This window comes from Pipra filicauda, unplaced genomic scaffold, assembly GCF_003945595.2.
Source record: "Pipra filicauda isolate LSUMZ 115617 unplaced genomic scaffold, ASM394559v2 scaffold108_size2327098_pilon, whole genome shotgun sequence".
Lineage (NCBI taxonomy): Eukaryota > Metazoa > Chordata > Aves > Passeriformes > Pipridae > Pipra > Pipra filicauda.
Genome location: NW_024103529.1, coordinates 164,674 through 178,715, shown reverse-complemented (window position 1 = coordinate 178,715; position 14,042 = coordinate 164,674). Strand labels below are relative to the sequence as shown.

General features: G+C 34.6%; 1 protein-coding gene across 3 annotated transcripts in view; it reads right to left on the bottom strand.

The window, feature by feature from the left end:
* Positions 1-14,042, bottom strand: part of FER (FER tyrosine kinase) — a 140,159-nt gene that overhangs the window by 53,600 nt on the left and 72,517 nt on the right. For 2 of the 3 annotated variants that reach the window (XM_039380640.1, XM_039380647.1), the window contains exons 13-15: positions 7,106-7,162; positions 3,995-4,110; positions 2,555-2,649 (exon numbers count right to left, since the gene is read on the bottom strand). In XM_039380640.1, the coding sequence (XP_039236574.1) occupies positions 2,555-2,649; positions 3,995-4,110; positions 7,106-7,162 (268 nt within the window). Of the gene's footprint in view, positions 1-2,330; positions 2,442-2,554; positions 2,650-3,994; positions 4,111-7,105; positions 7,163-14,042 lie in introns of those variants that run through there. The other variant, XM_039380652.1, reaches the window with a different exon arrangement.

Below are 14,042 nucleotides of genomic sequence, written 5' to 3'. Positions count from 1 at the left end.
CCAGCCAATGCCAGAGAGATGGGATGTATTTTTCTACATGTCATCCCTTGAAAGAGAATTTCTAAAATACATATAATATATTAAGATATTTTTCTCATTTCTTGGCAGGTCGTGGACTGTGAAAAGGATAACCAAGTCTGTCTTTCTGTACTGGAGTAATCTATGGTGGATTGACACTGGGTGGACACACATAGTGAGATCAGCATGATTAACGGCAAGTGAATAGTAAGTAAATGATGGTTCTTTTTCACTAACATATATAATTTTTCAGCTATGCTTTCACTTTGGCTACGATTCCACAATATGCTCTGCTATATTATTTATTATTTCAGTTAAACCTTGCTACATCACCCATCTTGACATTTCTTTATCAACGTGATTCTCACTCTAGGACACACATCACTTATGTTAACACCCATCTCCCCTCCCCGCACAAGAAAAGGGGTCTACCTCCAAAGGATAATTGTCTTTGTCATTGTCTTTGTCAACTTTCTTTATTTCTGTGTTATTTGTTGGCAACATCTGGACTATTTTTGTGCATCTCAATGGACGGATACATGCTTAAAATGCATCTCCAACCTTTCTCTCTTGTTTTCATTGAATGACTTTATCCACGTGTGTAGTTTTTAATCCCATTTACACTTGCAACAAAGAAAAACGATTTCTCTGCAGAGACAGTTTATGGCAGAATCACTAACAAAGTAGTACCTCTCTACACACAGTGTAAGTTTCAAAAATATTTTTAATATCTGAATAAATTAAGACTCTGAATTGAAATCAGAATCTGGAATGTAAAGCAGAATTAGCTGCTATGGAACCACATCACTGCAGTCTCAAAAGACACAGTAAGTATATAGCCTACATTTATTTGGGATATAAAAACAGCAGAAAAATTGAAAACATTAAACAGAACTCAGAAAAAAAAACAGGAGAAATCCCTAGTTTTATGAAGATGCTTCTAATTTTTTCCTCAGGGAAAAAACTGTTAGACATTTATTAATTACCTGCCTTCTGAGCCATACACTCACAGAATACAATTCTAAGCTAAACCATGACATTTTTAGTTATTAAACAGAATGTAGAGTTAAACTGCCTAAACACCTTCAAGCATAAACAAATTTAAACATAGACAATGAAGATACTGAGAAAGGTAAGTGTTGAGTGCAAGGCAAGTTTACCACTATTCTGTTCTTTAAGGGGCAGATTTAAATACCAAGTCAGGGCACTATAAACTATCATTTTTTGTAATCTCATCCAAACCTGCCATTAGAAAACAGAAAAACAGTAACATCAGAATTACTGCTTCTCTGAACTGATCTAAGTAATTTGTCTTTCCTCTATCAATTTCTTTAGGGTTGGCATCCCTATGGATTCCTGCTGATTTGGTCCCTCTCACAGTGTGCTCCCAAGAGCCCATGGGAAAGTGTGATGGCTTGGATGTTGTACAGTCTTTATGGGGGCATACAGGCAGAGAAGACAGAGGATTAACAGACCTTCAAAACAAGGCAAAAATCTTCTTTGCAAGAATTTTCTTGCAAATTCAGAGTCAGACAACGCAAGAATGTTTGGACAGACTTGGACTGCAAAATAGGCATAAGAATCAGAGAGAAGTTCTCACTAATTCCTCCTCAATTGCATTGTTTCAACTCCTTGTTCTGAAAAACCTGAACCAGAATGATAAAGGTATTAAAAGATCAGGATTTACTTTTACCTTCAGAGATATTTGGAGAAGCTGATTATCAAAGTACTCCTCAAAACTGAGGACACTGCTTTTAGTCTTCATTTTAATAAAGTTATTCACTTATACAAATATAATAATCTAATATAATCTAATTGAATAAAGGCAGAAAACTCCACGAGGTCAAATATTTCATCAGTGCTCTTGTACTAAGGTCAGCATTCAAGAATTATAAACAATTTAAGTATTATGAATAAAATGGTTCTTAAAGCCTTCTTACTGTATAGTTTTGAAGACAAATACAGTGATATATAAAGCAAATACAGTGTTGCATATTAAGCAGTACTAGCGGCTAGCAAACAAACACATTTTCCAGCTGCTAAGAAAATCAACAAAGAGGTACAATTGCCTGAAATCTGTTATCATCCCAACAATCTAAAATTCTCTCCAGCCACTGACAAATAAAATGAACTCCAGATGCCAAAAATAAATCAAGAGGAACTCATAAACTAAACAGTACATTCTGGTAAAGAAAACAAACCAAACCTGATACACTCAAGACAGACATGAAGTTTCTTTAAACACATCTTAACTTTCACTACCTAATTATACTGTTAAAGGAAATAGCATTTAATATCTTGTCACAGGAAAAATGAAGCTTCTGTTGTCTTGAAAGGCTACAGTAAAACAATAGATTTGTGGAGCTCACTCCTCTCCAATCTAATAGAACCCAGTGTTTCCAAAGATTTTGCAACACAGGCGACTTTCAAGGTCAGTCACAAGAATGTAGAAAAAGACAAATAGAAAAAAATACATTTTGCATTATAGAAACAATACTTATGAAAATATGCTGCAAAAAAAGGAGAAAAAAATTACCTGGAACAAGCTCCATAACGATATAAATAGGTTGTCGTTGTGTGCAAACTCCTATAAGTTTTACAATATTAGGATGATCATATTGTTTGAGTATTCTGCAAAACATAGAGTAAGTTAATTATATTAATAAACTTTATCGTAAACTAATTAAATATTACGGGAAAATATTTTAAACCCTTAATGTTATTGTAATGGAATATGTCATTATTGTTATCACAAAGGAAAAAAATCAATGTAATAGATTAATCATTACTGTTTGAAATGGAGGGCATAATGATTCACAAATACATCAAAACTGAGCACTATATTATTCTTATTGTAATTTTACATTTGTCTACATAATGTTTATCTATATAACTGAAAAACAACCTGACAGGTATGCAGCTTCTCAAGAATCCTTGTAATTAAATAGCATTTCTGTGGTGGAGCAGGCGTAGAGCTACATCAAAAAGATATGCACAGCATGTCTCTATACTTCCCTGCTGCACTTTTCAAAAGCACACTCATTCCAATTTTACTTTGGGAGATTAATTAATACAGTAAGTTTTAGAAGACTATAAAGTCTGTAATTTTAATTTTGAGAGCTAAATGAAAACATGTACATCTTCTTAGACAATGCTTTAATAAGAACATTTGCAGCCTAAAACAGCATGCTATGATTTATAAGTGAAATGAAGAGCAAGAAAGAATTCTACAGAGATCTTGTAACATAAATGTTCCTTCTGATATTTGCTGACTCAAAGCATCTACTCTTTTTCCCTTTTTCACTAGGATCAAGAGTAAAATACTAACATACCTGGTACATACATTTTTAGTGAAAAATATCACCTTTTTTTCCTTTCAGACCATTTTTTTCCAGTAGCATCAAGCTGCTTAACAAATGAAACGTCTCTGCAGTTGCCAAGTTACAAGCTTTTTAAAATGATTCAACAGATAGGGTGGTTGATCTTAATTTTATAAATGTAGTTAGTGTCTTTTACTTTCCCATATTGATCATACTAGCCTGTGAGTAAAAATTAAAACATTTGAAGCTTCATAGCAAGAGGAAGAAAGCTAATTTAAAAATGATGAAATTATCTCAAGACACCCCTCTACCCTGATGATGATTAACAGCATCTTCCAGTCTTATCCCAATCCTCATGGCACATTCTAAATGAAAGCACTTACAACAGCAAAACTGTGCTTTATAGGCACAGCTTGCTTTGCCAAAGATACGGGTTCAGCACATGTAGATGCTACAGCATTTACACAATAAAAATGCCTATGTTTAGTTACCAGGGTGACAGTTGTGGAATGTACTGAGGGAGAGAAATGAAGAAAAAGGTTTGACTACTGCTTTGAATTTTCTTGACGGTCACATTTTGTAAGTCCATTTAGTAATAAATCCTGAAAAAAAAAACCATCACAAGTACATATTTCAAGTAAATTTAGAGAATTTACCTGGCTTCTGACAGAAATTTTATTTTCAGTTCCTGAGGAAGATCTTCTTTGCAAGTTTTCACAGCAACAGGAGTTTTATCCTTTAATGTTCCTTTATACACTTCACCAAAATTACCCTGAAATCAAGAGGGGAAAAATCATTCTAAGTAAACAAAATCTTCAAAAATCTCTAGAAAAAAATAATGCAGACATATAATGTAACTAGTATAGAACTTTGAAAAGTGCTTATGGAGTCAAATCAGGTTTTCTTCCAGTATCTGCCCCTAACAACAGCAGTTCACATGATATAGTACATCTGTTATACGGACACAGCGTATGAGTTGTAGTTTGACTTTGCTCAAAAGAGGGGAAAAAACCCCATTAATCAAGAAATTACAATTTTTTTCATAAAATATCTTAGTAACTTTTAAACTCTACTGACAGTGATAGTTGTACTTTTTTTTCTTATTCTTACTCCTGCAAACCTGTGTTTTCTCACTACTGTATTTTGTGAATAGTTTTTAACTTGCAGCCTGTACAAGACCGAAAATTATCCAGAACAACTAGGACAAAACACATGAAAATAACATCAACATTCTCACACATATAAGAAAAAAACCCCACAAAATAAGAAGAATGAAAACACTGAATATTAATCTTGACCATAAATTAAGCCCACTGTAAAATGTATTGTCTTGTCTTCCTCCAAAAAGTTTGGTGATCCACAATTTCTTCAAAACCTAAGGTCAGCACTGCTCTATAAAGGCATGTATGTAAGGTTTACATACTCCTTACATACTATTTGGACAAGACTTTAGAAAGCAGTTCCTCTTATAATCAGGCTTTTTAGGTAGTCAACAACATACCCCCAGGGCATGTAGTTTATTTTTTTAGCTCTCACAGAAGAAAACTGAAACAATAAAGACCATGAACTCCATCGGACGTATTTTTTACTTAAATAAAAATAAAAGGAAAATTAGTTACAACACAAATTGAAGGAAGAAGGAAATTGTGGGGTATAAAACAAATCAATAGTACGGATGAAAAAAACCAAGTGAAAAAAACAAAAAGAAAACTGAAGATCTCATACTTCTAGTTAAGTTTTACATTTTCCAAAGAATAAGCACAACCTATGCCTGATTAATTTCCGCATGAATTACACATCGGTGTCCTGGTATCTGGGGCTGCATGTCACTTTAAAAAAAAAAAAGCAAAACTGCTAGAATTGTTTTCCTTTCTTTACTGAGTGATGAAGATTTCATACATCACACAGCTGAATACAGCATTGTCAAAGATGACAGAAAAGGGAAAAACAAACTCAGATGGAAAACAGTAATGTGGTTCTAGTAACAAAGGAAAAAACGTAGGGCTAAACACATTTCCAGTATTACTTTCTATACCCTAGAACAAGGAGGATGTAGTTGGCAAGCAAGGCATAGGATGTATGACAGCCCTTCTAAAACAGCATTGCCAAAGGCCAGTACACTGCCTCACATCTGAAATGCCATGAGGTCCCCAAAGGTAAGAAGCTGAGTCGCTCCCAACACACTTTTCCTCTATCCTTCTGGTCAGATGTATTAAACAGTGAAATCTGAATCCACCCAAAGCACTATGTAAGTCTTGAAAATACTTATTTCTTTATTTAATATATCGAATTCTTATTTTATATATAGATATGATTTTCATGTTCCTGTTATGCAACTTTCATTTTGTGAGGTATTGTAGAAAAATTACTGAGTAAATAAACTGGCCATTCACTCATGAGGTAAAGGAAAATCTTTGTCTTTTCTAAAGTTCATATCTCTTACACACTAAACTTTCATGATTTCTTCCTCATCTTTTCCAGACCACTCAAGATTTTATAGACTCCATTCACCACTTCCATGGTGAATGGCTGTAGTTTACTTAACATTTTGTCATATGGATGCTGATGATCCTGTCACTCTTATCTTTTTCAGTTTGACTACATCTTTTTAGAGATGGATGCATAACAGATTTATACCATGTTCCAAGAAAGTTTTTAAAGAACATATCCTTCCATAATCACTTCCAAGTATTGAGTTGTCTTTATTGAATGTTAAAAATGCTTTGTGCCAAAAACATGCAATACATATGTAAATTCATTTAGTAAAATAATTGTCTTTACTCATCTACGCTAATTCAAATTCATTTTTGTAGCAAGTAAAGGCTTTTTTTATACCTGAAACATCTTTATTTTTCTCCCCTGATACTATTCTGTTTAAGAATGTGAAGCTGTCACAGTACCTGCATTTTATGCAGACACAGCTCTCTCTTTCAGTAGATAATACTTTTTGTCATCTTACTCTGCCAGAGATTCTATCCTGGATAACAGAATTTTCTGAGAGTATTTAATTCCCCCATTTCTTGAACTTCTCATCAATTCTCTTAGTGTGCATCACAGTAGAAGGGAACTACTGCTTTTATTTGTCTCCTTCTCATTTAATCTTAGTTTTCAGTCTTTGGGAAATCGTTTGGAACATTGTGTCCAGAGTGGCACTCACAATGGTCTTCACAGATGCAAAGGTGCCAAAAATGTAGGTGAAGACCTTAACTAATTTTAAAGACTTAGAGCTCCTAAGCAGAATTTCTAAAGTACAAATTTATAAACTACACTACATAAGAATTAATTTTAATAAGATTGTGAAGTTACCTAACATTCATCAGTGAAGGAATGAAAGCAACCATACATAAGAAACAACCATTTGTTTTAAGAAATAATGATTTAGCCATCTCATTGTATGAAATCTTATACATAAATACACATTTACCTGTTTCTTAACACGGTTTTATTTATATTTTGCAACACCATTTTTGTAAGACTATAGAAAGTAAAACAGCCACATCATGCTTTACAGAAATCTAGTTAGCTTAAAACCCTTCCAGAAAGGAAAAATATGTATGGTAGTTAAATACTTTCCGCACACACATTGTAACATTTACTAGGAAGTGTGATTTACATTTGTTTAAAGCACAAGGCTGTCTTGTGTATTAAGGTAAAGAATTGATATAAAAATCACATACTACAGTAATTTAAAAGATAAGGTATACAGGAATAGCCTAATGATTACTGTACACTTATTCAAATGTTATTTAGCTCACTTTATTACTTACTTTGCCCAGTAATTCCCCCAGTGTGACATCTTCATGATTGAGAACCCATTTCTTATCCTATGAAAAGAAGAGGAAAGAATTTTTAATCCGTGCAAATATGTAAGATACATTTTCTTCTACTTCTCTCAGTAGAAATGGAGCTGAAGAAGTTATTATATTCAGACCACTCAATCACAAGGATGCCAAGAAGTTTTAAAGCTAAGCCTTTATAATTCAAGAGTTCAGAAAACTTGCTATAAAATAGTGAGTTATACCATATAGCAAATTTTTATTAGAAATTAAACCTATAACATGACAGTATGTATGCAGATAAGCACTCTGCAAATTTTCACATTAGTTCTGGAAATTGGCATCTAGTATCCAGTTTTTAACAATTCCCCAAGTGAAAATAAGATAAGAAAACTTCATTTTGGTGTATGAAACAACTTAATATTAAATCAAAATAATTCCCACATTTCCCTCCTCAATGACCATCGCCTCCCTAAGATCTTGCTCTATGGTGAACTTGCCACCAGCTACCGCAAGAGAGGAGCCCCGAAGAAAAGATACAAGGACTCCCTGAAACAACATCTCAGCCTTGGCCATATTGATCACCATAACTGGTCTACTCTGGCCTCCAATCAGGAGGCCTGGAGACACACCATCTATAACGCTGCTGTCTCCTTTGAGAACACACGCAGGATCACCCTCGAGGAGAAAAGGCAACGCAGAAAGAATCGTGTTCTGCAGAATACACCATCTAAGGAGTCTTTCTGCTGTGCCTTTTGCACTCGGATATGTCTGTCACATATTGGCCTCATAAGTCACCAGCGTGCCTGTAACAAATGTGGATAGAGCCTTCCCAAATCTTTGTTCGCGAAGCCCAGCCATGATGGTGATGTATACGAAAATGAAGTAATTTTTCCACTTATAAGCAAGACATATATTTGCATCTCTTGTATCTTCGCTGCTGGTTTGAAACATTACAGGCAACTACTTGAAAAGACAACAAATACCAGTTAAAGTATTGTCTGGATGTGGCCCTTGGGGATATGGTTTAGTGATAATGGTGGTGTTGGGTTGATGGTTGGATCTAAGATGATTTTGAAGGTCTCCTCCCGCCTTGAGATGATTCTGTGATTCTATAACATAAAGCTTGAGATCATCTTAAAGGAAGGTGTTTTGTTTGTTTTCTTTTTTTTAACTGTGAAAATTCTACCTCCCTTTGAGGAGGGATTGGTATCTTTTAACAAACACTCCTCAAGGGCAGCACTGTGAATCAGCATTACTTCCTCTGGTCTACACAACCAGTGAAGTCTGCTGTCAACTCCTCAGGAAGGTGGAGGCTTGTATTAATTTATGTCTCACTCTTTTTCCATCAAATAAAACATTCAGCAAGTAACTCAGAGATTTTCTGGGTAACTAAAAAAAGGAAAGGAGCATAGAAGAATTATGCTGCACAGTGCACCTTGTAGGGAATTACAATACTCCACATTTTTTGATGAACATGAATTCAGCAAAACAAAAGATGGGTGAGGATCATCGCTATTGCAATTTCAATGCTTTTTTTCTGAAGCACAATGTCACAAAATCACACAGACCATTGCTCTTGTAAGCTGTTCACAGTCTACATTCTAGCAACTCCCTAAATGCCTCTATTCACCCAAACTTCCAGCACAGAAAACCTCTTAGCCTCATCACGTGAATTCCTGTACCACTTCACCATACTGTATGATGGGATCCAACCTTTACCATTCCTTATCCTTGTGCGGGAATACTTGAGAGGAATTTCTCAATATCCACCAATTTATTTTTCTCCAATAAACAAGATTATCAATTAAAACTACCGCCTCACTGATCAAACATCATATGAAACTTATTTTCTTCATCTCCTCCTTGTAATAGATATTTTTTGCTGACTGGATGTCTCATTCAGAAGCTGTTATCCTACAAACAGATAGGAAGTGCCATCAAACTGCACATTTTCCTTTAACAATGAAACTCAAACTGAAGAAAACAATTTGCAAAGAAAGCTGTAAAAAACCCCCAAATCACAAAAATTACTACTTGGAGGTATTAACATAATGTCTTTTAGCATTGAAATAAGTACATTAAAAGGCAAAAAGTTATAGAATTAAAATTTGATGGATATTTTTACTGTTTAACTTTCAAGGATTCAGTAGTTCTGTGAACAATTTTTTGAATATATTGACAATGTGGCATTTCAAAAGCTTGTTTATGAAGAAAAAAAATCCAATGATGATCTTTCAGAGGACTAATCAATGAAAATGGCACCATAAACTGGAATCAAATGATCTGTTGAAGGATTTGTTATCAGTGTATCAGTACATTAATCACTATCTGTAGTTTTTAGGAAAACTTTCAGCCATTCATTTTACCATTTTAACCCATGCATTACATTATCATAGTTCTGCCAGATTTTTCACAATCAAAGAATTATTCAAAGTTTGATCAGCTGTGTTTGATATAACCGCTGTTAAACTGCACCCAACCAGTTTCTTCAGCAGATAGTAAGAAAAAAATCTAAGAGAAGAGACACTGTCATCTACATCATACCAGTGTACAATTCTGGCATTAAAAAAGAAACAAAAAAGAAACCAAATTTTCTAATTTGCAATGTGTTAGATATTCATTTAAATACTAGTTCAAAAAAAAATGTAAGTGGTTCAGATAATTGCCTTTCATTAATAAACTATAATATGAACAGCACGGTAAGGTGGACAGTAACAAGGATAAGACTTTCTACTTCAAGTATGTTGTCTCACTAAATCTATTTGAATTGCACTGAGTTGAATATGGAATCATTCAATAATTTTAGATAGCTGTCAATACTTAATAATAAATCAATAAGGCACACAAAGAAATGGATACATATTAGCATATCATAAAAAAGTTAATGTCGTGTCTGATCATAAAGTTCTTGATCTCCTGTAAGTGCTTAATTCATCTACAGATTAATCACGTGTGTGAAAGACACTGAAAGTTACAGAAGAAATGTGACAGTAAAATGGGACATAATATTCTTGAATGTAGGTATAGATCAACAGACACTTTAACGCACATCAGTACAAGTCACAGAAATTTTCATTTCAAAAGAGTTGCTTCTAAATCAAATAGAGCAAATCTGCCACATTTTCATACCTAATCAAACCAATCTGAATGACAGTAGACAGAACTCCTGAGACTATTGATGCCCATTACAATTCCACCCAGAAGGAGCCTGTTTATGATGCAGCTCTCTTCTTGTGACACTACTATAAATCTCTCTTTACTTTGTGACTGTTCAGATTTTTCCACTGTTAATTTTGGACCACAGAATATAAAAGCACTTTAAACAAATTCAGTTACAAAAATTAGCACTTGAGCATACTTGATTGTAATCTTAATGATATACCTTATTTCCAAATGGAATTACTTAAGAAATCCACAAACTTTACCACATTCTACTTTATTTCTGTCCTGTGGCTTCCCCCAGGAGAAACTGAATTACATGAATGCCATAGCACAGGAACTGACTTGGCTCAGCTCTGACTAAGCTTCAGCACAGCTTGGTAGATAACCCGTTATCAGACATGAGGAACTACCGGCAAAAGCATGGCTTTGAGCTTCTCTATGGAGGAACACCTGGGAAATGATAAGATACCTAAAGGATAGAAAGGAATTTATTCAAGGCAGACAATTCTTGGGTGGGAAAAGAAAGATGAGCAAGAACCTTACTGAGACCGCTCTTATTAGTACATAGTTGTTTCCACTGCAGGAAAAGGAGTTCCTTCTTCCCTGGCTGGGAAAGGCATTACTGCCTTCTGAAGCCACATCCTCCCACCTACTTTGTTCAATGGTGTTACAGTTCCCTGATTATTATTCCTCATTAACTACTAAGTAGCAAGGCAAGTGTGTAGTTAGGGCTGGCTGCTCCCTGGGTTTGAGCAGCCACAGGGGACTCCCTGGTCAGCAGGATACCAGCCAGGACACCAGCCCTTTCCCCAACAGTCATCATACTGAAGGTTTATTTAAGCAAACAGTTTGCTATTGACTACCTTTCCAGACTTTCTCAGACTATCCGGTATAACCTGTTTGATTTCAACAAAGATATAAATTTTCAAAGAGGAGAGTTATTTCAAAAGATAACTGTAACTCACAAAAAAACAAAACAGTAATTAAAGAAATAAAACCTGTAGGAGGCATATCCCAGGGATGCAGGGTGATGTATTCTGAGTCTCCAGGTAAAACACTGACACACATGGGCAGTGTGTACCCTACAGTGACTGGGTCCAGGCGAATCACATGCCCCCTGAGGGTATATAAAGGGGGTTTTTCCTTTTAATAAAGGATTTGGCTGCTGGACATCCTAACCGCTGGGTCGTGTCTTATTATATTATATTAATAAGCCATAAAAACCTTTACTGTCAAAAAGAATACTTAATCTGAAATTTTGCCTTTTATTTGTAAAATAAAGTATTCTGGACATGTACTATTCTTTTTCTGGATACGTACTATTAATCTTAGAATGGTATTAAGTTTCATGGTTCCCTGGACCATGGTAAGTTTCAAACCCTGAGCAATCAGCAGGGAATCAATTGTTCATCAATATTCTCTTCAATGAGAACGCAGGTCCAGTTCTGTTGTGTGCAAGCCACTGAGTACCAGTATGAACAGCAGATGGTTGCTGTAGAAGATGCAACCGCATTTTTCTTTTTCTGAGCTATGAGACTGAAATGTTATCACTATTACCGTAAATGTCTTCAAAATACAAACTCAAGTCCTTAGTGCAGTTTTCCTCCTGCATATCTCCCTTCATTAGGAGAAACCACATCAAAGAAATCACAAATTATTAAACTAAGAAGGCGGCTTATAAATTAGTTGCAGCTAAATTATAACAGCTTTCAATAAAGTGGAAAACATAACCAAGTGTTCAAATTCCCTCAGCATTATTTTTCTATAATTTTCAGTAACAATTTCAATCATTAAGAATTCTAAAATTGTACTTTTTCAAATTAACAATGAGCAGTAATGCAATTAAATACTGAACTTTTTAAAACAGACATTTTGGGAATTAGATATGAATTTAAGAGCCTCAGCTTAAACACTTCGTTCTAAAAATCTCACCATTTCTAATGGAAGAGAGAAAAGAGGATAAAAAGAAAAATGCCACCTGTGCTGTATTCAGTTTCAGAGAACCACCAAATGAAAACAAGATTCTTACCCAAACTCCAAAGCAAGATTTGTAAAAGAGGAAGAGGGAGAAAATCTCAATGAGGTTCCAAGACAGTATGAATAAATAAGATTTCTATGTTATCATCACTGTTATTTACTTATCTCATGCTCTGTCACATTATTTACTCTTCCTAGTTCAGAAGGCAGTATCTCTAGCAAATTCTGTCACTGTTTTTGATCTTAATAGTAGATGTAACAAAAGTAAAAAAGGCTAAAAAAACCCTCGGTTTAGGAAGCCCCAAAATGAATTGATGAAAACCAAACATGTTGCTTTAAGAGAAATGAAAACATAAGACTTTGCAGCCTCAGAATCTATTTGGACACAGCATGGGGCATTAACCAAAAAGCTAAACATCCCTACCCTTTCTCTGAGGAGAGGACATTAACCCTTAACATTTCCCTAAAATAACCCCACAAATAGAGGGATTTTATCAACATTTCATGAATCTAGTGCATAAACAGGCATGATGTTTCTTCTCGTAAGCAGAAAAAAATGCATCAGAAAACTACTTTGGGAAGTTGCATTTGCTCTCCTTCTTCCAAGTTAAATAGAAAATATCAGTAGTATGAATTACTGCAGCTAAGAACTATTTTCCCACAACAACTAAAATGGAAAGCTAATCTTTCATTTTCGGTATTAAGGAGAATTACAGTAAAATTCTTTTTATGGCTATGAAAACCAGAGTCACAGACAATTTTTATCACATAGGTATTCAAATATCACTTATCAGAACTTGATGAACCAGAGGAAAAAAAGAAGTGAATAACAGCTGTGTACATGTAGGTAGGCCTATCAATGGGGGAATGAGAAATGATCTTTTTAGAGAAGTAATATTTTGACATCACCTGTGCCAGTAGACCTAATGTTCATATCAATTTCATGAATCATAAACTATGTGTTTCAAGTCCTTCAGATTAAGTATGGAAATAAAGGTAGCTGGTAGAAAAGATTTTTCAAAAGAACAAGTAAGTTTTACAAGAGGGGTTTTGAAAAACCTCACTGGCAACTTCTTTAAAACTGTTTCAGAATAAAGATTCATGAGCTGTAAAAATTGTTATAGAAGTTGCTTTGCATATTAAGCCACACTGATGAAACTCAATGTGAGCTGTAAAACAGAATAATAGTGCAGACAGGTTTAGCTCCTTGGAAAAAGTACTATTTTATCTGACTTCTTACTGTTAAGTAAAAAAAACACTGTGAAGTTCAACCTTTCTGCTAAATCAAATTGTAAATGGCTATAAACCAAGAGGATAGAACTGAGGTTCAAAAAAGCTACTATGCAAGGTGTAAACTGCAGAAGTGACCTCAGATTAACTGCACAGCTGTTCTTCGAGCAATCTTACTTAAAGATCAGTAGACAAAATGACTGTAGTACAGTACCAGTTTTCCTCACTTTTTTTTGGAATGATGTGCAGTATTTCTCTTATTCAAGAAAGGGCTAGAAAGATGCTGAGAATATTTGAGGAAAAATAAAGGAAATAGAGAAAAATAGAGAAGAAGAAACCTGAGGAAGAACATGACATAGAATGTGAAATCTTAGAGCACGGGAAAGAGAAAGTCAAGTTTATGTCAAAACCATGATATTTCAAACATTTTAAAACATACGGAATTCCTCTGGACTATAAATTCAGCTCCAAAACCTAAGTACTCCGCTAACCAAATATACGCAAACAGAAAAATTATCTGCCCTGGATCAGATATGCCTTCCAAAACTAGTGACAA